This window comes from Tauraco erythrolophus, chromosome 19 (genome assembly GCF_009769465.1).
Source record: "Tauraco erythrolophus isolate bTauEry1 chromosome 19, bTauEry1.pri, whole genome shotgun sequence".
Taxonomy (NCBI): Eukaryota; Metazoa; Chordata; class Aves; order Musophagiformes; family Musophagidae; genus Tauraco; species Tauraco erythrolophus.
In genome coordinates, this window is record NC_141483.1 from 10221401 (window position 1) to 10245423 (window position 24023).

Here is a 24023-nt window from a genome sequence, read left to right on the forward strand (position 1 = left end):
TTGCTCTTCTTTTGAATTCCTGACGACTGCAATCTTTGAGGTAATTTTAGCACCCTTGGGACTAAAGATAATACACAGGAACTTCAATCAACTCTGCACATTTGGTATCCTGTCTCTCTGATTACTTTTGAATTCATTGTAGAGGAGTAATATCTCTCAGAAATCTCAACAGATGTTAGGAGATCAGTGATCCTCAGGGAAGAGTTCCCTGTCGCTATCTCCTTGCACTCCCTCAAGTTTCAATTTGTCACGTAGACTTCGCAAACTTTTACACACATACCTAGCCCAGTGTTTCTGCTTAACTAAGAGGGATGGGTCTGAGTTTTTAAATTCAGGACTGGGGTTTGTCATTATTCCAGGAACTATGAGTTTGCAAAAGCCAAATGCATTCACACTTCAATTAAAGCAAAGATCAAAGAAATGAACTATCTGTTTTGATCAACATGAGACGAGACATTTTCGTCTTCAACTTCGTTCAACTGTCTTTGGTCAGTATAATAACTAGGTAAGCCAAAGTGTAAAATAACAGTCATTTTTATTAGATACTGGAAAAAATATATCTATTATGGTCTCAGGGAAGCACAAGAATTCTCAGCTTCCTTTTGACGGTTGCATTCAATGCAAATTTATCGTCATTTTAAGAGCCAAACAAAAAAAAATTTAGGATAAAACCTTTTTAGACTCTTTCCCCAGCCTTGCAAGACTTCTATTTAGCTGTCGGCATTTTATGGAATATATATATAACTTCTCTCTATTGTACTTTCATCAAGTTCATGAAGGAATAACCCAAACTTCACCCCGTAGAACACGAGCACACACCACTGCTGAAGGCAGTACTGACTCTTAATCTCTCATTAAACATTTCTATTCACAGTCAGTGCCAATATTCTAACAAAAGAGAAAGTTACTTACTGACAAATCTGGGTGTCCTTTTAAGCATTTAAGTAGTGAACACTGCAATGTGGATTTTCTCTCTAAAACCAACATTACTCAGCAACATCTATTACCAACTGAATGAGCATTAGAGTTACAGACCAGACAGGGAGTTGCGATGCTGTTGACTGAATGAAGGTTGCCCTGATACTTATCAAGAGATAAACAATTTGGAACGCAGTTGCCTAGTTAAATTACTTCAGGGATGTTTAGACACACTTGCAGCAATGACGTGATGTCAGACACGATTAAGGAAATTCAACATTTAATTCAAATGTAAATACTTTGAGCTATATGGAAAAAATAAAGCAATACAATTTACTTTCCCAGCAACATGGTAGATTTACTGGATTTCTGAAAACAAATTTTTTTCTAAGTCATTGTAGGAATAATAATTGGAATGTACTTCCCAAAACTGAAATATTTGTCAAAAGAGATCTTTTGAAAGGTTTACACAGATAAATGTATTAACTGTTATATGGATGATGTCTTCCACTATCTGCCTCTAACAGTACCTTTGCTACATTTAAGAAACAGAGCTTGCCACTGGGTTTCTTACACAATCCTTGCCAAGAAGAGTATTACTAGAAGAACTGATACAGAAAATTCTGCTGCTGGTGCCTCCCCTGTTTTGCTACATATGTCTATTTTGGTAACAAATACCTACTACTGGGCCTGAGGGATTATCCTCTAAAGTATTACTCAAAATACCACTGAAGAGACTTTTAAGTAACCACATTTAACATCCCGTTGGGTTATGTACCAACAGGCTATGTACTTATTGTGCTAATTACTACTAGTTGAGTGGTAGCAATCATATCGCAACAAAATGAAGCAAAATGCAACAGTTAGTACTAATCATATCACAGTCAAATGCCATGTTTATCCTTGTGTCTTCTAAATCACTTTGTAGATCACTGCCATTTTACAATAAATAAACGTGACACAAAATGCCAGAAAAAAAGGGTAAAGGTGCATCGCAGCACATATATATCATTAATTTATTTTCATAAGGTAATTAATGATTGACTGTAAATTGAGTTAATGAAAGCATCTGTTATAAGCAAATACCCCTGTGAATTAAATGCCAGTTCTTAATTATTTTATTAACTGATGTGGCTTTTTACATAATATTTCTGAAGGAGAAAGAGTTCTCAGGGGCTTATGAGAACATTTCCTGTGGTTTGATCCGCTTCGATTTGTATTCCACGAGCTCTGGATTAAATAAATCCACAAGAAACCTCTCTAACATGAGCAGGTTTCTCTACATTTAGCACTGAATCTAGAAGAATCTACAAATCTCCTATGTCTTCAACCCTCAGCCTGTCTAGGTTCTGTTACTTGTGGGTCTTTGTTCTATTACTTGTGGGTCTTATGTGAAGCGTTTGGAACAAAATATTCAGTTTCGACTCCTCACTATGCACACAGATGATGCTTTTGGTACTGCATTTAAAAAGCTGTGAATTGTTATCTGTGAGATTCCTGTGTCATAGGACTACTTTTTTATTCTAAATAACAATATTGAGGTTCCATGCAGCCTTTTTCACCTAAGGATTTCAAGGCATAAAACATCAACTAATGAAGTCTTGTGATACTCCTATGCTACTATACCATTTTTTTCTATATGGATTGCAGAATACAGATAGAATAAGACAGTGTTGTGAGTTAGAACCACAACAACAACAAACATCCCAGTGCCGTGAGACCTCTGCCCCAAACTCCTGCTATTGATTTGAAAATTAAGGATCTGATCTAGCCTAGTGAGGTCATGAAATCCACTGCAGCGGAATTAGGTTTAGAGACTATACATTTCAAATCTTGTCATACAGAGTGGAGACTTCAAAGCGAGCAGCTACTAGATGCTTACCCCATCCAATTCCATAATAATATAAGTGCTTGCTCTCTTCTGACCCGAATACTTTGATCACCATACTGTAAAGATGAAATCCTTCCACCAGCATCCACGCAAAAGCACTCAGGAAGAAAAAATGAAGGAGAATGGCCAAGATCTTGCAAGGAACCTAAATTAAGAAAAAAAATTAATAAATTAATTCTTCGTGATGCAGTCGCATTAGTTTTCCTTTTTTTTTTTTTATTTCAGTATACATTTACATGCTAAATGCTAAATCGCTGGACTAAAACAGTCTTAAAAACAAAGCACTAGAGAATTTCATTTTTCTACAGCATTTATAGATAGCTTCAGAGTAACAAATCCTCTCACTTTTTAACAACAAAAAAAAATAATTGCCAAACATGATGTGGAAATCCAAACTAATTCATTATTTATAATAGTAGGAGCAACACTCCTATTAAAGTCTACAAAATATTTAAGAATTCAAAACTGAAGGGTCGACATCCTGTTGCTGAGCCTGCAATAAATATAGGAGAGTCAAAGAAGTGGGGATACAGGCATTGTCCTGTACCCTGCTCCTTGTTCTGTGACAACAGAAAAACTAGCATAGTTCATGCTTCATTTTCTACAAAGACCTGGTACAAAGTCAGTGGATCAGTTAAGCTTGAGCAAAACATGGAAATGTTAAAACAAGGTGCCATGTTGAACCTGCTCTTTAGTTACACTTCACCACGTGGCTTTCCTACTTTGCTATTCTTCATATCAAAAACAGGTTAACACACAAATTAAATCACATTGTATTCCAGTGTCTATCTGTAAGAAATTCTGTAAAAGTCTCATGTGTTTCTCCATCAGCAATACTAATATAGACGTTTCAAAATATTATACCAAGCTATCATTGGCTCTTGAGTCCTAATTGCTCTATGGTGGGCATCCAGTTTGCCTGCCTGTTTGAATTCTCAGTTTCCCATAGTCTGATGTACCAGCTGTACAAAGTCATATTTGACAAGAACATATCTAGTGATGAAGGCAAAGAACTGACAGCCTTCTCTGTAGGGTATTCACAGACAATTTGAATACTCCTTGATAGTCCTTTATTCACTATGTACTATCAAGATTCTGGAAATAGGAGCTAATATAAAAGTTTAAGCAACAGAAGAATACCACCTAGCAACTGAGCCCACCTGGTGTAAACTGGACTAGCTGTTTCAATTTAAACTATAATGTATTTTGAAGTGAAACAAATGTTGCCCTAAAAGAGAGGAATGCCACCACTAAGTCAATGCAGCAAGAAGTAAAAATATCCTCTTGAGTCCTCTTTACACCCACCTCAGTGCTCATGGCCCACTGTGGGCTACAGGAAATGCAGTTTGGGCCCAAGACTTGGCTTTTCCTTAAGTTGCTCCTCAAAGAGCTCTTTGCATTTTTCTCTAAGTCTCCTATCAGCCTGCCTTAGGGAAACTTAGTCCTTTCCTCTTCCACACTCCTCACGTATTTGCACAGCACGTTCTCCTTTCCCCACTAATTGCTTTTCGAGGATGTCTCCTCACAAGTGGTTTCACTCATCATGCAGTAATTGAACAGATGTGACTGCCAGTGATCTTACCACAAGATAACCTTGTTTGGTTTGCTTTCAGTTAAGGCACATTTTAAACACACTCTTGGAATGAGTCCCAGCTATATCTCAGTTTTGCATCTTGTAGCATACTGATGATGGTCATTTTGCTCTGTAGTTGTAACATCCCTTCTGTGACACCTACAGAATTTCAGAGGGGTTGCTTGCATGCAGTTCATGTAAATTGGAAGACCTTTTCTTTTTTTCCTTCAAGGTTTCCCTTCCTCACCTGGACAAGTCACAGTAAGGTATTCAGACAGGTGGAGCTCGTGTGTTGAGGAAGTAATGCCAGTAGGAACCAGTTTGCTGCCACAGTGGTCTTCAGATGTTAATCATTAGTTCCTTTTGTTGCATTAGCTTAGCTGCCCTGTACTGGCATTTTGCTCTTTCTGTTGATGGTTCAGGATTTTGTACAGTAATGAAAATTAAAATATTGGGACTTGACAGCATAATGAAAATTGAAGCTTTCCCTTACCTCCTCACTTGTACTCAGCTGGTTCTGGACTAGTGCAAGGACATTCCAATGCAAATCCACTGTGACTACATGTGTTAAAAAGCAATCACTTCGGTTTTAATTCATGTGAGATCTGTGTTTTAGTATTTTGCAATGTTTGGCGATGTATAACCAAATCAGATTTGCTTATTGACAAAAACTGTAAAAACTTTTCTAGCTAATTTTATCATAAGGCTATGAAATTCATTTTAATTCCTTTTGATTTCTACTAGAAGATTAGTACATGAAAATATAAATGCAACATACAGCTGACTTACAAGCTAGTTCTGTCAAATGGATACTTCCCAATTTTTGAGTAGCCAAACAGTATGATTCACAAAAGAGCAGAAGAATAAAATACAGTGAAGTAGCATTAGGCTGGTCTGTACATAATCTCATATGATATGGATTTCATAAAATCCATAGCAAAGTTGCTACTCATTCTGTATTTTTGCCTTAATTATCACTTTGAAGAGATGCTTAAATGACAGAATTGCTTTCTTGAAATGGGCATTGAAAAGCTGAGACTTTACATATTAAAAACAAGCAGGTGTCCCTTGCTGCATCATATGATGCATCCTACTTTTAGAATACCTGTAAACAGACAGATCTCATTACTGTTACTCTCACAGTTGACTACTTGTGAGTCTGTGGAAATAGTAAAATTAGTCCAGCCAGCTGCAAGGTCTATCATGTTATAATTGTTGAGAAAGTAAAGCAGACTCGCAGAAAGGCCTCTCAGAAAATAATAGTCGTTTGTTTACTGAGGACAGTCTTAAAGCAGATAGGTAAATTTGCATACATTTTCTAAATTCAACTTATAACTGTGTTTTCAAGCGGCAATCTTACTGCATTTTACAGAACCCTCTGAAAATGTCCTTTCGTGCAGTCTATATGCTATTTTGATAGACAATCTTGAATTTCTGCAGATACAGATATCATAAAAGTAGCTCAATTCATCTCTCTATTTGGAAGTGTTTTAAGCAATGCTATGCAGGAGTACTGAGTGAGAAACAACTCAATACACTGATGCAGAACTGCAAATAGTAGACATTAAATTTTCCAGTTGTGCTGGAAAAACACAGTGCTGCCTAAGACACTATACTTCAGTTTTCCTTTTCCTATGTCTAAACAATACTTCACTTTCTCCCACAAACACACTCAGGTCTTTGGAAGGCTTTAGTAGCCTAAAGAAATGCTGATGGTTAATTATATTTAAACGCACACTGCTGCTTGAGATATTAAAAATGGAGGTCTAGTCTATAGTGGAGAGTAAGTAAATAAGCAAAACTCTCTGAAAAAAAACATCTATTGCTGAAAGTCTGAGGGAAGTCATCACACTGACATGCAGATAGCAAAGATATTTTAGGGACTTGGCAGTATAGGAAGAAAATACTGTGTGTGAACATATTTGCTTACTCTAGGAGAAAGATATTCAGGTTTCAGGAATAATTGCCTTCCTGGAATATGCCATGATCATTTTGGACTACTGTTTTAGCACTACTGATGTTATGTATCAAGGACCAGGTTTTTTTTTTTTTAAAAAAAAAGTTTTGAATGTTTTGAATGTATTAGAAAGATCAAAGTCCTATTTGTGAAAACAGAGTTTTGTGGTTAAAAACTACTCCTACTCTACAAAAGGAAAATTGCTGTAGTATAAATTGTAAATGATTAAATAATACATCTGAAATTACCAGAATACTGTATGCCATACCTGGAATCAAAACCTAAATAACCCTAGAGAAGAGATGAAAAGGAAAAGAGAAAAGGATGGAGAGTCTAAAGGCAGTCATGCAAGAAAATGATGCCAGCTCAGAGCGTTTCTACAATGTCATTCCCTACTGCACTCTATTTCCTCAAGCAAACTGGTACCACTTGTCCTCTCAAGCAAGGGCACTTACAAACTCTGTCACACTAGATACACCCATCTTTGGCAGAAGCAGGAGATTAAGAAATTCACACCTTCTAGTGTAAATACTGCCTCCTCCTTTTGTAAACTATTAGCAGTCCAATTAAAGTAGCAATTAAAGGTATTAAAACTGATGTCAAAGCTAGTGAGAACAGAGCATGCAGAAGGTAAGGACATGAGACTAATAAAAGGATGAATCACAACACCCCTGATCCCAAAAGGTTAAAACAATAAAAATAAAAGTGTAGCAGAGAGTATATACATCATGCTTTTCAACTTTAAGATCTTTACAGTATTGTGCCCTACAATTATTGCTGTTACAGAGGTGATAGGCCTGAAATATCCATGGATTCTGTGAAGTGTTTCATTTCAGAAAGCCTGTAGTATAAAACAGGTCTTGCTTTCCATGTGCTATTGTTTCAATTTAGCTAAAACGAGTTTTGAATGGGTTCAAGAGAAATGAAAACATGTACCTATTAAACTGCAACTTCAGTCTATGTGAGCATTTCACAAGCTTGGCTAAAGAAGCAAGACATCCATGTGTGGACAAGGCGCATTATAAATGTAGGTGGACACTGGGACAGGTCTCTAGGGAACACGGGCTCTACCTACATGCAAATAAAACAGAAATGCAACTTCACAGTATTTTAAAAGACTAGAGGTGATGCTGGCCTTGACGAGGTGTAAAGAGGCTTTTAACACGTTATCTGAAGTGACTCAGTTGCTCTATCTGGAAATCTGGAACGGATGAAAAAGGAAAAACTGTGAGAGCAAGACACCCTGTGATGCTGAGTGAACGTTTTATTGCCCTCAAGCCTATGTTTTTTCAGCAGAGTTTTAGCTGAAAGAGCTAAGGATTATTATTATGGGAGACAGGATTATTTTAATGCCTGGTTTCCACTGTCTTCAGTTGTAAGTTATATCTTTTACTGCTCTCCACTGTCTCCACTTCATTTTCCTTCTAAACCATTCCCTACCATTTTCTCCCTTGCACATTATCTTACATATTCAGGACCTACCTGAATGTTAAACAGCAAAAGAGTATGAACTTAGTTTTATAAAGTGCTTTTAGATCCTCAGGTAATAATAGCCTATGTAAAACCAGATGTTATTGTTGTTTATAAATTTAAATTTCAAGAGATCCCATTTGAGTGGAACATAGATTTAAGTAGCTGTTGTACTGGCACAACAAAGAGAGTACAAACCTCATATTTATTTTAACTGAGAATAAAAAGATTATATAGAAAATATATAAAAGATTAATAGAAACTGCTCGCTGCCTGTCAAAAGTAATATGGAGAAACAGCTGGTCACCAAAGTAGCTAAGTTTTGACCATTACAAAACCAGAGCACACTGGAAGATTATTTTAAAATCAGGTTTTGTTTCTGCTTTTTGCATGTGGGACTTTCCATCAATAGACCTTATGTTGCTTTAAATAGCACTTTTTAAACACAACAGTGGAAACAAATTGGTTTTACTGGTACATAATACTATTAACTTGGCATATTAGTCTTAATCTGACACAACTGTCTTAGACACCAGTTTTAATGGTTTAGATCCTGGTACTCTGCATAAGGAATTCCCACCTGTAGTAGCAAATCCCTAATATCAATCTTTAATTTCAAGTTCCAATCTATGTGGTCAGGCAGAAAAAGCCTATACATACATAGACCTTAGGTACCACGTAAGCAATATGAAGGTGTTTGTCATTTGCTTAAGCAGTTGCCTTAGATGCCCAGAGAAGTACGTACATGTTCCATGATACTGAGGATATCGGATTAAATTCTGACACAGCAACACTTAGAGGTAATGCTTTCTGCCACCTCTGGCTAGTTAAGCAATAGTTGCTATATCTTTCCTATTGATTATTACTCAGGTCAAACAAACATGAACGATACTTAAAAATCACCTAAATTTCCGGAGTAGAGATCATAATCAATAAATCTGCCGTTCAGAAAAACAGCATATTCTACCACATAAATAAAAACTTATAACCAAAAACCAAAGACCTTCTGTTTTGGTCTCCAAGAAGGAGGAAGAAATTGCCACAGCTCCATCATGAAGGTTGTTACCTTCCAACAAGAATAAGATGACTTTTTAAAGTGGAAAAAAAAAGGCAAACTATAACATAGTAGAGAACAGACTATTTAAAAAAACAAAACAAAACATAACAAAAAACAAACGACAAAAAAAACAACCTCCTCCAAAAAAATCCAACCCAAAACCCTAACAGATACAAGTAGCTTACCTAAATACAAAACTCATATAATTTTCTCCAATACAGAATTCCTACCCTGTTCAATACAGAGAATGGATGAGAGAAAGCATAAGCCAGGTCAGGCAGAAGTCAGCCCTGCCATTTGAACACACAACTGAAAAGCACTCCATTATTATGGTGATTTTTCTATTTGATTCCATTGATCTCTTTCAGTTTTGCAAATATCCAGACACATCCGGGTACTAGGATAACACTATTTGGATGCAAGGAAGACTTCATCCAGTGTTGTAGGATGTCATATTTGGCAAAGGCACGTTAAAAATAGGAAATCTCACATGCAAGACACTTCCTTGCACATGGCACACGCCATTCATTCCATGGAGGTGCCTTGCAAAAAACACAATCATTCTTTTTAGCACTTACTGTTCCAGGGCTGAACTGAAAGCTGGTGAGAAGCAGGATCTGAGCCACCAAGACAGCAAAGGACAGATTGGCGTGGATATGATAGCGCTGGTTGCGGATGGTGCTGACAGATCTGGCAGAAGATAGAAAGACATATGAATAAAACAGTACTCCAAGAAGCACAAATGTATTTTTTTATTTATCAGCAAGCATTTCGATTGGCTTTTGATCATTCATTTTGGTGGGTTATCACGACATCTTTTGAGCACTCCTTCCATCAGGATGGAGTGGTATCTAACTGGCTTCTTTGATATTCTGCTGCTGTCCTGAAGGCAGCAGAAAGACTGATTTGCACATTAACGAGCTCTGCTGATGACTCATGACGGAATATTAATGAAGTGCTTGATCCTGAGTGGTTCTGCGCTGCCAAGGAAGACAGATCTGCACCTCACAGAAAGCATACTGCACCTCGCACCATCTAGCCCACACTGTGCCACAGAGTTTCTGGTTTTATTTTGTTGGTATTTACATGTATTAGAAATGAGGGAACGTGCAAAGACATCGGTTACAATTTTGACTTTACTATTGTCAGCTTTTGAGTGCAGGAACTGTAGCTACTTACACAGATGGGCAGTGCCTATCTTGACAGAGACCTGACCTTGATTACAACATCATTTGAACATATCTCTCCTGGCTTTGCAAAAACTGGCTGGAAATCTGACAAGAACATGCTTTCCTGGGAGTCTTCTGACCTCGTGTTTCTGTTCTCATCCAGAAATAGGAAGTAGAAAACAAACAAAATCATTCATCTGAACACTTCAGGCCTTTTGCATAATTTTATTTAAAAAAATAACAGTACTAGTGATACCAGGTTTTCTATTTCAATCCATACTGCCTGCCAGCCCCTACCATCAGCTTTACTCATTTCAGCAGACCTGGACCATTTAGCTATGTGAATGGCAGTGCCTCCTCCACACAATGGTACGCACTCCCTTCTTTTTGTTGTATCATGCTGGATTGTGATGGCTTTTGCAACCGCTGGTGACACACCGTGTGCCCCCTGCAGCAGGGTGACACCGGCTGGGCAACGCAGACGACAGCTTGCTGTCAGCCCTGCTCTTCCAGCACTGCTGTAGCTGGTGCTCCACTAGAAAGGAGTGAAGAAGGAAAAAACAAGAAGTATCGATGTCCTAAAAGTAATTTGAAGAGACAGGTTGCCCTGCCTGGTGCCAATGGCTTTCTAATAAGGAACTTCATGTAGTCGTAAACTGGAACATCGTTACCCAGAAGGCAATCAGGACTGCCCTCCTGGGAAGCGGCCCTCATTGCCAGTACGTGGAGTAGCAAAGAACTTGCCAGATTCCTCTCCACTTACCTCATGGTCATCTAACACTACATTGCAAAATTTCACTTCAGCTGCTTAATGAGGCCCTGCTCTCCAGTGAAAACCTAATCAAATTATTTTTAATTGGCAGTTTAAATGATCCTGTATGTAGGTGGGGTGCTTAACCCTGTGACAGTCAGCTGGGTCCAAGCTCTCTTTCCAAGCCTCCCGTTTGCTTCCAGTTTCTTAAGGAGTTTTCAGCCCCGCCGCAGCAATACCGGCTCCTTTTGCTTCTTTTTCCTTTCTAAGCACTAAACACCAGTTTTACACTCAGACAAAAGTGGAGCAGATCATTCCCCTTAGCCTAAACATGCCAACAGCGCAATGCCAGATAGGCAGACGATGGACTTATTTAGAGTGGATTTTGCCACGCGTTATTCACTCAATCCAAGTATGACCAACACAGATCTTGAGACTTGGAAGTTGTACAGGGTTTGGAACAAACAAACATCGCAATCAGTTCACTGGGTTTCAGCAAGTCTTTTTTCTTAGAAACTGGCCTCTTAACAGGATGTCCAAAAGACATGCTTAGGCACAGAAATCAAAAATTGAACTCTTGAGTAGGAAGAACATGGTTTAGTGTGTGAAAGGAGACAAGAATCCCATTCCTCGCTGTGCTCCCAATCTGCTGCACAACCTCGGACAGGTTGCTTCACTCTTTGTCAGGTTTTCTATTACTTATTTAGACAGAAACCTCTGTGACAGGTTTTTCAGAAATATTTGTATCAAGCCTAGCTGGGTCTCAAACTCAGTTGTTGCTACTCGAATATAAACAGGCATAAAGACCCTAAGTGCCCCATGGCAGAAACCTTCCCAGGGCGGAGAGCCCTCGAGGGGGCTGCTGTGTTACAGGCAGGAGGCTGCAGAGATCCAGAGCATTTAAACATAAGCCATGGAGTGAATTTCACACTGCCTATAGTGTCCATCCCATTAAGGCAACACATTAGAAAACTGGCCTGACAGAGAACAGCAAGATACTTGAAAATAAATGTGAGTTGTATGATGTAACTGTGTACAAGCTGCATGAAACAAAAGTGAAGCAGCTAATGTGGACCAAGCCTTCCTTTCTGGGCATGCCCTTGTAAACACACTGCCTTACATACAAGACAGTTGAAAAGGAGAAAGAAGTACTGATCGTACGCCCCAAGTAACCCAAAGATGTAAGAAGGGAGGGAGGAGGGGGTGATCCTGCGATCCTCACTTATATTGTACCTGGCTTGAGCTCCAGACCAAGCCCTGCTACAGCCTCCTTGCAATATTCCTGAACTAGAGCAAAACATGGAGAGCTTTTAAAAAAATCCAAAAATCCCTTAGGGGATGGAAATAGCTTGCTATTTAAAGACCACCCCATCTCAGCAAATTAAAGTAATTTAGAAATAACCAACCAACTGTTACAAATACATGTGCAGAATCTAATTAAGGAAGGTTGTAGAATTAATAGCTTTTGTTTTATCCTGGGCACCTGAAGGGATCCTAACCAGTGTCCTGAAATGTACTGCTTGGCTTTCTGCATGACAGTTGCTCAGCAGGTATTACGTTAAAATTACTCACGACAATATAGCAAATGTGACCAGTGTGATCATCAAGCAGAAGATGGACAGAGCGCAGCCAATGTAAGTGATGGAGGAGAGGGCCACCTGGTGTTCTCTCGTTAGCTGTACACAAAGGAAAAAAGGAAATAAAGCCTGTTAATTGATTTATTACTCTACAGAAGCACAGGTCAGTCCCCCTGCACGTCGCGTTTCCTCCTCCATATGCCTCCTCCGTATCAGCTGATGTTCACAATCACTCGCTGCTGTTTCTAACAGGGGAAACGAAGGGCCAACTCCAAACTCGGTCGCACAGCCAGGACCATCCACATGCCCATGGCATTTTAGTTCCCTCTTTTATTTCATAAGTCAGTGTTTCCTCAGAATAAATTAGTTTCTCTGCTGCTCCGCTATCAGCGAGCCTGAGATTGGAGCAGTTTGTTGGGCTGCACAAACAATGTCAGCAATGGGATGTTCCACAGCTCCCAGGGCCCTTTGCTAATGCGCTCATGCTGCAATAATTTACATCATTGTGCAAATACCAGAAGTGCTTCACAGCAGTGAGAAGTGACAAACCAATAAACCCATAAATCACGGGCCATTTATAGCCCACTTGTTTTGTTCAATGTATCATGTTTTCAGGGCCTGTTGAAAGAGCTGGACTGACATCTACAGAATGGAAAACCACAAAAAAGACCCAGCATGAGCAGACAGAGTGTCAGCCTCTCGTCTCAGCCTCTGTTTTTACCTACACGCACCTTTCGCAGAAGTAATTTGACTTTCACAAACATTTAATCTCTAACTCCATAGTGCCTGACACTAGGATCCATGTTAAAACCTGGATAGATTCAACGGGGGAGGGACAGTGTGTTTTGACTATTCATCCTAAATTAATCAGAAAATGTGCTTTAATTTTCCATGCAAGTTCTTGTAAAGAATGCCAAAAAAAGCCACACCCAACAAAGAGAGCCAGGCAGTTTTAATATATAATAAGTAGAATAGAGCTAGGCAGGAAAAAGTTTTCTCATCTGAGAAGAATTTTCAAACATTTTTTCTGACTTGAATTTGCATAGAGTTGACATTTTCACAAACTGAACATTTGAAAAAAAAAAATGTGGTCAATCAAAAAGATTTAATTCTGATGTTGGAAATACTATATTTTTATTTCAACACCTATTCACTATAAATTAAATTCCTAGCTGAAAACTCATTCAAAATATTTATTTATTCTGAAAAATACTGGAAAGACCAATATATTTTCCATTTTTTTTTACAGTAACTCTATCTAATAAAAAATAATCCTTTCCCACAGTTTGGGATTTTCTACTAGTTTCCACACATAATAAAAATTCCCCCTCAGACAAAGTATTTCATTAGAGATTATCAAACCCAACCAGTTTTACCAATAAACTTCCCATTAAAATTCCTTTTAAAGCAGAGAATTAACATGCCATGCAGTTATGAAAAAAAAAAAAATTAAATACGGAGAAAACCTGTGCGTTGTACATTTTTCTTGTAATTATCTGCCAACAGTATCAGCTCACGTGCAGTAAGTTTTAGAGTAGAATAGATTGTGGCGCTCTCAGCAATCTGAGAACTATTAAGTGATGCAGCAGCAGCATTGAAAGACAACTGTTGCTATGGTGCTACAGTTCCTAGGAAATATGATGCAGCTCTTCAGTATTTTTTCTCTTTCAGCCAAAGACACATTTCTTTTCCCTGACTTGGACAGCATCAGTTACAGAAACAAAAGGGTTCTGTGTGCTGGACCAGTTTAAAAGGTCCATATAATTTCTACAAAAGAGCTCCTTTCGTCCCTCATCCCTCTGAGAAGCCATGTATAGCCATTCTTCACAGATTATTCCTGAAATAGGAATAACCTGTGTGGTAAATTGAGTAGTTGAGAAGGGATTCCCTCATCAGGGATATTCATGTCCAAAATGCATGGACTTTATTTCCTGATTGCTCCAATAAACATCCCTTTCTGTTGCTCCCCAAGGCTTGCAGTTCTACAGAGAGAGGAGTGGAGCAGAGGAAGCTTTTCCAGCTTCAAGTCTCTCTGAAATCACTGTTTCTCAGCAGTTCAAGGCTTTCTTTCGCTCCCTTCACTCCCCACACCTGCAGCCAGAAAACGCTCCCTACAGAGGTCAAAGCTGCTCAGTGCTCATTTAGATTTACAGTGGTCTATCACAGTGTTTGCATTGGCAAAGGCGGATCAGATCTGCAAAGGAAAGGTAATGCCTTACTATCACCTACAAGTACAGAAGATACAGGGGAACCATCTAGTGGAAATGGGCAAAAATCAAAGCCTTTGGTTTTTTCCATAATACATCCAAGATAAGATAATGATCACACAAACGTCTTTTTCTAATTCCTGTGATAACTACCATGCCTTTAAGAAAGTCTTTCTCTGGGTTTTAGCTCAGCCTTCCTTCAGAAACTCCTGCAGGGACAGACAAGACATGAATGAAGTTCTCCCAAGTAAAGCCTGTATACCTTAGAATTGAAATAGGAAAAAAAAAAAATCTCTTACCAAGAAAATGTAGAAGATTCATTCAAACCTGAAGGTCCTCACATATATGAAATGGAAATTGCTCTTGCTCTGGTAAATGCAACCAAAATCTGATGATGCTTTAAGAATGATGCTCTTAAATCAATACCCTCATCAGTCTGGTAACAGCTATTTCAAAAGCAACATCACTGTAGTTCACATTCTCACCTTGCCTGAGGTGAGAGATAGAAAGCCTGTAGGTAGTTTTGAACGATTTTTTGTTTGAAAAGGAAAAGGTGGAGCCTGCGATAGCTGTTCTCAAACTGAACTGTTGGCTTGGAGGGGTACAACGAGAGTGGTCCCTGTTTGCAGCAGCTCCAGCCGGTGAAACCAGCTCCTTTGTGGGTTATATGGATTGCAGGTGGAAGGACACAGTATGAAAAGAAGGCCTGGAATAATTTCCAGGGTGTGGAGCCTCATTTCTGAATACAGGTATATGGTGCAGGAAAGATGAGAACCTGTATCTATGATATCAGATCTCTACCAACTTCTCACAACCTAGCTGTTAGAGCACAGCTGGATGCTGTGTGTCTATGTTCACATTGTAAGGGATAACAAGCATGCAATTTTTTAAAAATACCTGGATTATCAAAGTGTTGTACATCATCAATTAAGAAACAATTTCCTATAAATTCCAGTGCTCTGATACGAGCTGATTTCATCTTACCTCAGCTTGTCTTCTTGAAAATTTTCAGACTTTGTGCATGACGTGGAATGTAAGACAGTAATTTGGAATGATCTTGTAGTCAGCACAAAAATGCTCATCAGGCTGTAATGCTATTACTAAAGAAAATAGCATTAAAAAGTACCAAATAAAACATTGAGCAATCTGCGAAGCAGTCCCATGAGCCTAATTCTCACACTTGTCCCAATCTACATTAAATTATTCTTTTCTTCTAAAAGGTTTTGCGTCTTTGAGTTTATAAGGTCATTCTCTTACTCTGCAGTGAGCTGAAAAGCTAGGAAAATAGCTCATGCAGACATGAGTGTTAGTAATCGTGAACGCTAAGAGACAGATGTTTCTTAGTTTCAGCTTTGACAAACGGTCAAATAAAAAAATTCATATTCCATATAAAAATCCCACCCTTTTACTTCAGGCTGTAACACCCTTTACCTTGCAAGTATGGCTAATAGCATGGACAAAGATGAGGTTTCAGTAGTTACACCCATCTGAAATATTATAGTCTATTGTCTTACTCTCATTCTCACGCTTAAAAGAAGTTAGGACATTGCCAAACATTTTTATTTTGGAAACTCACAGGCAACTGATTGGCCTGAGAAACGATTCTGGAAAGATTCCATATCGGACTCCAAATGTATATTTTTCCTTTATGATATTGTTAAGAACAAGAAAATGAGTGACATCTAACTACCTCTACTTAAAAATAACTGCACAGGAAGACAAAAATATATTATTACAATGGGATGGTACTTTTCATTTCTGGAGTGCCTGGAAAAGTTCAGTTGAGGCTGAAAGCCGTGTTCAGTAGGCTGAACATGAAAAATTGTTTGATCTGTATCTAGAATAGACAATAGACAATTTATTTATGTAACATTAATCAGCAACTTTATATACCACACAGCACAACCACCCATCACAAATCTAAAAGAAGAAAATAGCAACTGGTCAGATCAAAGCACTGTCTGGGCAGCACTGGGCTCTCCCTGTCCAGTGTCCCCTTCCAAGTGGCACCTCCTTCTGTGTGAAATTTGCACTCCTGTCCCTTTGTCTTATTATTCATCTCTCAGGCAGTTGCTGCCATGTTTCCTGCTTTGCAGAAAGGCTACTTTTGGCTTTCTCCAAAGGAAAGGACATTTTGGGGAAACACTAATCTAAAATTTTCTTCTTCACATACTGCAAAATATCCTTCTATGTCTGCCTTAGAGGCAACACGTCAGACAAAGGGCTGAGTTCAAATACTTAAAACAAGGTTAGTCATAGCTGATCCTGAAAGGGTTTGTCCGTAAACCAAATTACAACCTCACAATTTAGCTACCAAAAGCAGTAATTTCATTGTCTAAACTACTTTTGAAATCTCCTTTCTGAAAAGCAATCCATCTTCTTCCTAAAAAAGACAAGTACTTGACCCAAAAAATGGTTTACAGTCTTAAAAAAAGAGCCCTGCAATCTAAGGACTATATCCTACCTATCATTTGTATTTACTTACCAGCAGAACACAGAACATGATATTTTTGCATGTACTTACACAGTGTGTACATTTTATGAAACCAAAGTTATTTGTTTACTGGTGGAAATGTAAGACATGACAACTGTATTTTTCCCTGAGTTCAAACGCAAGAGCAAGTTATATTTTAGTGTCCCTTTTGGTCAGCCTTCCATCCCAAAGAAGCATTCCTACCATGAAGTTACTTATAACGACGTACGTTTTTTACTCTGTTTATCGAACCGACTGGGATCTGCCAAGAGATGATCAGCCACCGGCCTGGGCTGAAATCCACTCTCAAACCCTTCTGCTATGGCTTGAAACAATATCTTATGAGACACTTCTTGGGGAGAGGGAAGGGAGGAGAGGTCGGGGTGAAAAATTCAGGCTCAGCCAACCCTACGGAAGCTGCACCTTTAAAATGCAATCTGAATCCAATTAAGAAAAGGATGAATAATTAACTTTGGCAGCCTGAGTGTTTCAGAGACATTAAAACGCTGGCCTTGGCTGATGAAGCTAATGGTTTTAATTGCCTCTAGAAAGGCTGCTGAAATTCAATTTCAGCCCAGTGAGGCCTTTATTTATATATTAAATAATAATAACAATACAAATCTCTGTTTTCCTTCAGCTTGCCAAGCACTTTGTTAGGTACATAAACAACAATGTTTTTTCAAATTAACATCTGTGTTTAGTTCAGGAGGCTCAGCCTGCTCACTGAGACCACAGGAACGATTTTGGTGGGGCCATGCCTAAACGCAATCACTACTCACAGAAAAAAAAAAAGTCTAACTTGATTCAGAGGCTTCTTTTCTCAAGCCCAATGTATCAGATACCGCAAGTTTAGTGAAAAAAAAGCCTCTGAGAGTCACGCTCTGCAGCACAATCATCTTTATCAGCCATTTCCAGCAGAACTGCTTTTGGATTCCCATTGTCTATGATCTGCAGAACTCCTGGTGATCAGCAATAAAGTGCTACGAAGGGAGCTTTTTGGGATTAAAGGAAGGCTTTCCTACAGCCAGCCGAGCCTGCTGCCTGCTTAGTTAAAACTTTTCACTGCGACATGAAAAACATAGAATTTTTCAACTATCTCTACCAAGGTATTAATTAGTATTTTGAAAAGCCCACGTCATCTTTTAAAGTAGTTCTGGGCAAGACGTCACCAAAGAGTAGGTAATCTGCTCAGTACAGATCGCACACAGCAAGTTTTCAGTTCAAACGAAGCCTGAAGGAAACACAGCAGAGAGGAAAGGCTCAAGTTGTAAAGTGGTACCGAATTATAATAAAGTTTGGGGATGAGAGAAGTAGATATTTGTAAGCTCTTCCTCATATCTCTGTTTGTGTAATTTGTGCTTTTTCTGCCTTCGTTTCAGGCCTAAGACTCGCAGTGCTTCTCGAGAAATGTTAAATGCTGTATTTACAGCCGATTATCCGCTATGAAACTGAAGGAGCTGCTTTTGCCCATACGCCTAAGACTCGTACATCTGTTCTCTACTTTCTGTTCCAGCAAGAGCAGACTCATCCTGTTCTCCAATTAACAGCCAAACTGAAGTCCATCAGAGAGGGCTATGAGGAGAATAAAACCCAGCGTGGGTCCAGCAGGCTCTTGCAGGCAGAGAAATGATGGTCTCTTGCCAGACTCTGAGTCTGAGATTTTTCAGAGCAGTTGAAGATAATTAAATACCCAGCTTCCAGTAAAATTCCGTGCAAATCAGTATGTCTACCTCCCTTATCCCTGGCTTGGGCTTTGATTCAGAAATGTCCATTTCGATTCAGGACTGTGGCTAGCTGTGGTTTGCACCGCAGCCAAGAGTCTCCAGGTACCCAGCCCTGAATTTCCCCTGCACCACACTTCGGGGAGAAAGGGCATAAAAAGGCCAATACAGAAGACAAACTGAACTCAAGAGGACAGAATGATTACATTTAAAGATATTCGACAGAGAACAGTGATGGATATAGGTGCCGTATCATAACATTTTTATACTGCATGGGGAAATCCTTTGGTCAGCAAGAAGAACTCGCTGCCAAATGGCTCAGAGCTCTTATTTTACCATTGAAAGGAAGTCTGTGTTATTTTGTTAAATATTCTGATTAAAATAGAGTCCTGTTTCATACTTCTCAAACAAAAGAATTCTTTTGACCATTCTAGCACTCTTAAATATTTGTGTTTTTCTAAAATAAAAAGTAATTCTTTTTGTTCTCCTCTGCTGAATGAAATTCAGTAACTGCCAAATAATTCTCTAAGGATTTTGAGGGGTTTGGTATCCTGCAGCATTAGTCCATCTTTTTCCATGTAATTCTATGGAATTAAGGACAGAACCACAAAGTCTCCTATTTCCTCCCATCAAAATCGACAGAGCTGTACCGGCATAAAAATGGAATATCAAAAGAAGAAACAATGGCTCTGAGTTAAAAATCAAGATTAGTGCTCAATTTTCAGGAAAGATGAGCATAAGCACAGTAAAGACAAAAGAAATATGATGCACAATCACACTGTGAACACATCAGCGAGATGTGTTCCTCCACGGAGACAACATTTACTGCAATAAAATGGAGGGGAAAGTGGAGAGAGTGAGAAAGAGCAAAGAAAGTTTACAAAGCAATGGTAGAATAAACACACAGGCTGATTTATCTTTGTTCATCTGATGGGTAAGGGCTGTCTAAACCGTCTGTAGAGATCCCTTCAGTTAAATAAACTGTCAACGGTAATAAACAAGGACAAAAAAATGGCTATGCCTATCAAATTTTTAAATATGCAACACAAAAGAAAAAATACTGGACTAAGGCATTTTTCTTTTTATGTTTCCAGCAATGAAAAGCATGCTGAGAAAAGTAATTATACTAAAATTACAAAACAGCAGAAATCGGAGAATGCCATATTATTTCCATTTCATTGTCCTATTAGAGTATACAATCTGAACCTCAGCTGGCTGAAAAATTTAAGAAAAAAGGTTATCATTTCAGACTGCTGTTTTAATGTCCCCTGAATGCAATGTTTGATTAATAACTGTAATATTAGATTTAAAAAGACAATGCTTCAAACATAAATTACCCATCTACCCCCATATTTTTTAAGCACATCACAATATTAGGAAATTTTCAAAAACAGCCTTTATAAACACAAATAGGTGCACTTTGTTCTCCGTCAGACATACATTGTCAAAACTTGCTGTCAAACTCAGCTATAACAGTGAAAAATAAAATAAAACCACACATATTGCCCCAAAAAAAGAAATTTGGGATGTCTTTCCTTTTGTAAATAGAATCTCACAGCCAAATCCCCAAGCCTTTTCAAAATCCTGGGCTCCCTAAAGATGCTATGAGTTGTCTCTATAGCTCCAGCTGCAAGATCAGACGTTTTTAAATATTTTCCCCTTTATAAATGCTTCTCTGCTTTCAAGGCCCATTGGTGGGCAGCTTGAACTATATTGATTGATCTTCCCTTCTGAATTATGGAACAAGAGCTACAAATGGGTTGAAAAATGAAGTCATTTCTAGCTTTAGAAATGCAGAAAATGTGTTTAAAATCCTGAACAATTTCTACTACAGATTGTATGACACTATTACTTTGCTGGAAATGTCCATCCACATGTGCACTTTATAGCAGTCATTTTTACACTCTCACATTTGGAAAAGACAGAAAGAGGGAAAAACAGTGGAAAAAAACCAATTTAAGACAATGGTCTAGGAGCCATAAATATTACAGCTATGCCCTGCACTGGTCACTTGAGGGAGGGGGACCCAGATCCCAAACTCAATTTTGCTGTGGGAGACAATGATTTCCCCTTTAAAAGGATTCTTGAACTCTGGGTCCCCAGGTGTCCACCATCCTTTTGCTGAAATGACATTTATGTGGCAGATGGTACAAATAGCCTGGCATGCTTTGTAGTTGTTGGATCACTATAAAAATAAAAACTGCCAGATGGCTGGCATGTTTCCTGGCAGGAGCATAGGGCCCCACTGACTGATGAGAGGAAGTAAAGCTGCCCAAAATAAAATAATAGTGTCTGAATTTTCTTTGGAGTGCTTTTGAAATGTGGCTTACTCCGTGTTGGGTTTGCTTCCTGCTGTCTAGGAAGCACCTTATGACATCCCTCTGTCTGTGCTCATGTCTCTCCTCCCGATCTCATCCGTCCCTCTTGCCCCAGGAACAGGACCCCTCCACCAGCAGGAGGAACCGCTGGGTGCTCGGTGCAGGAGACGGCGTTGCAGGTTGGCATCTCCCCAGGCCCTGTGCCAGCAGAGGATGCCTACGTGAGGGAACATCTCATCTCCCATCCTCTGCTGTTCCTACCCGGGTTCAAGCCTGCGGCACAGCGGAGCACTGTCGTACTGCAGTACTACTAGAAAACCACCACAGGGAGCACATCACCCTGAGTGCCCTCTGCTTGGACTTTCTCCAGAAGGAGCAAACATAAACCAGTGTAAACATGTCAAACCAAATGGATTATTTATTTTTCCTACCACAGCTGCACTAATGCACCATTGTCTCCCTAACTATAACACTGCAGGGCAGCTGGCTGTACGGGTTTGTTCTGACTGCACCAGATGAAGCAAACGGTGAAACACTGTTCTGTGGATCAAGGAAGGAGAAGGACAGACACGAATCCCCAGGAGTGCAGCTTTAGCAATGATTTGCTACGAGGGACTTTTTTTACTCTGTCTCAGTTTCCCCCATCAGAAAGAGAACCTTGATCAGAGCAATGAGTTTCCCAGAGGAGGGGTACATGAAATAGTTAATATCTATGCAACTACTCTGAATGTCCCACTGATGCATTTTGTTGGAGAGATGCAACTGTAAAATTCTCAATCCTACTAACTTGATCAGAGCTGTGAAAAGACTTCTCAACTAAGTTTCCAATTCTGGTCATGTTCTGACCTTAATTACCTCCACGCAACTTCACGAAGGCAATCAAGGGCTGAACATGTCCCTTCAGGAACATTCTGCTCATCTTTGGTCACATTTTACCTTCAATTAACTTATTTATTCATCTAAACCAGTTGATCTCCAAAACTCCAAACAGATGCTATCATTTCTCAAGCTAAAACCAACATGATAAATGAATCTCAGCAAGCAAGCACGACTTTGGGCCAGCCATGATACAGACTAACAGCAGAGCGATAAAGACACAAATAAATTCGGCATTCCACATGGGCCGACTCAATCAGCAGAGCAACAGGTCAGCGCCAGGCTGACATCTGAGCGCCACATGGTTGTAAGTTTTTCCAAGATTGTCATTTCATTCCTGAAATAAACTTGTTACAACTGCTAATCCCCTGCATCCCTGAAAGCAGCTAAACTGCACACATGTAACTCAAGCTCATCAGCAGTATTGTTCGTACCGTTCTTTCACAATCACTGTGACTATAGTGCCTTCAAGCTCCTGCTGAAACTAACATAAATTCTGGAGTAGTGTTCAACTCTACTTGTAATCCAAGCTTGGTTTTAGCTAATTCACAGCACTCAAAGTTCTTTTTCTTCACACACTGCTCTATAGCACACAGATCTTAGAGTGAAGGTTCATTTTGTCACATTTTAAATTCCAGAATTTAAAATTTTTCTTTGTGACCTCTCTCTTTCATCTTCTTTCTCTGAAATACTGGAATAAGAATGCTTTTCCATCTCAGCAGATTTCAGTCTCTGGAGATTACTTCCAGCTGGCATACAGTAGAATAGAGATTGAATTAATCTAACCTGTTTTGAGTAAAGATCAAGAAGAAAAATCAAGAACTCACAGCTTGTTCCTAAGAACTTTCTTGCATTTCTATGCTCCCTGGAAATTAGACCCACCTGACAGTCTGCTCCATAAACATCTAACAATTTGTCAGCATTCGTCATCTCACAATACTTCAAGCATTCAGGAGAAAGCACTGTCAGATGCAAGACATCCTACAATTTTGTTCCTATGAGGCAAAATTAAATCCATGTGTGACATTGTAATTCCTCTCCAAGCCAGGTGCATAAATTATTAATATAGTTCTGTACCTTATAATAAAATTTCAATGGTAAAGAATCTTGAGAATAAATTTCTGCATTTGTGCCCACAAGAAATGCAGAAACTGTGGAAATATATACAGAGATCTGCTGGACATTGGTGAAGTTATGAAAATGAGCTGGACCAGTCCTAGCAGGAAGGGAGGCACTGGGGCAGTGCACAGTTCATCAAGGCTGACAAGGTCTGGATCATGCTATTGTTCTATAAGTAGAAAAAACCAGACTGACCACGTGAAGGAACAAGGAGAGGGAGTTAAACGAGGAGATTCTTGCTTGAATTTAGCATAACTTGGAAGAAAAAGCCACCATCCTTGACAAATAGTTATCATTACAAGCTCAGCTCTCTGGTAATTAGAAATGCTCACCGCAAGTAGTTGTATGGCAGGTTATTTCTGAGAAAAGTCACTTATTTTCAGCATTTTTTGCTTAGAGACACGTTGGCTTTGCCTGAACTCAGAGGATGCTGTGCTCTCCAGTTGCGAACAGCAAACTCTCTTTAAAACCCTACAACTAACAGAAAGCTTTTGTTTTGGTTTGTTCGTTTGTTGCTTTTTTAAGTAAAAAGAAAAATCAGTCTCATGAAAAGGAGCTGAGACAGTCAGAACACTTATCGCACTTAACTTGTCTCAAGAGTTCATGGAATTCCACGTCAGCAGCATTCTCCCTAGGGATGTTCTCCCAGCTGGTCTGAGCTGTGTCTCTTTAGAATTGTTCATATCTCCCTCTTTTTTTCCCCCCCCCTGTTTCTGTGCAGCTGCTTTCCTTTCTGCAAGGGGTGATAGAACTATTCATACCTGGTTTTACTGTTCTGCTGAGCAGTGCATTAGGTTAAAGGCTGTTATGGTGCCCACAGAGAGGATGTCTGCCCGTTTGCTCTACCCTGAGAGCTACACTTATCCATACAATGGACAGAAAGGGAAATGATACCTTCTGTAGGAAAATGGAAGCATAAAGAACCCAAAGTAGAACTCCGATGAAG

General features: G+C 39.1%; 1 protein-coding gene across 3 annotated transcripts in view; it reads right to left on the reverse strand.

Annotated features, from left to right (window-relative positions):
- Positions 1-24023, reverse strand: part of ADGRD1 (adhesion G protein-coupled receptor D1) — a 151310-nt gene that overhangs the window by 38895 nt on the left and 88392 nt on the right. For all 3 annotated transcript variants that reach the window (XM_086623544.1, XM_086623546.1, XM_086623545.1), the window contains 3 exons: positions 12359-12462; positions 9445-9556; positions 2801-2954 (listed from right to left, as the gene is read on the reverse strand). In XM_086623544.1, the coding sequence (XP_086479670.1) occupies positions 2801-2954; positions 9445-9556; positions 12359-12462 (370 nt within the window). The remainder of the gene's footprint in view (positions 1-2800; positions 2955-9444; positions 9557-12358; positions 12463-24023) is intronic.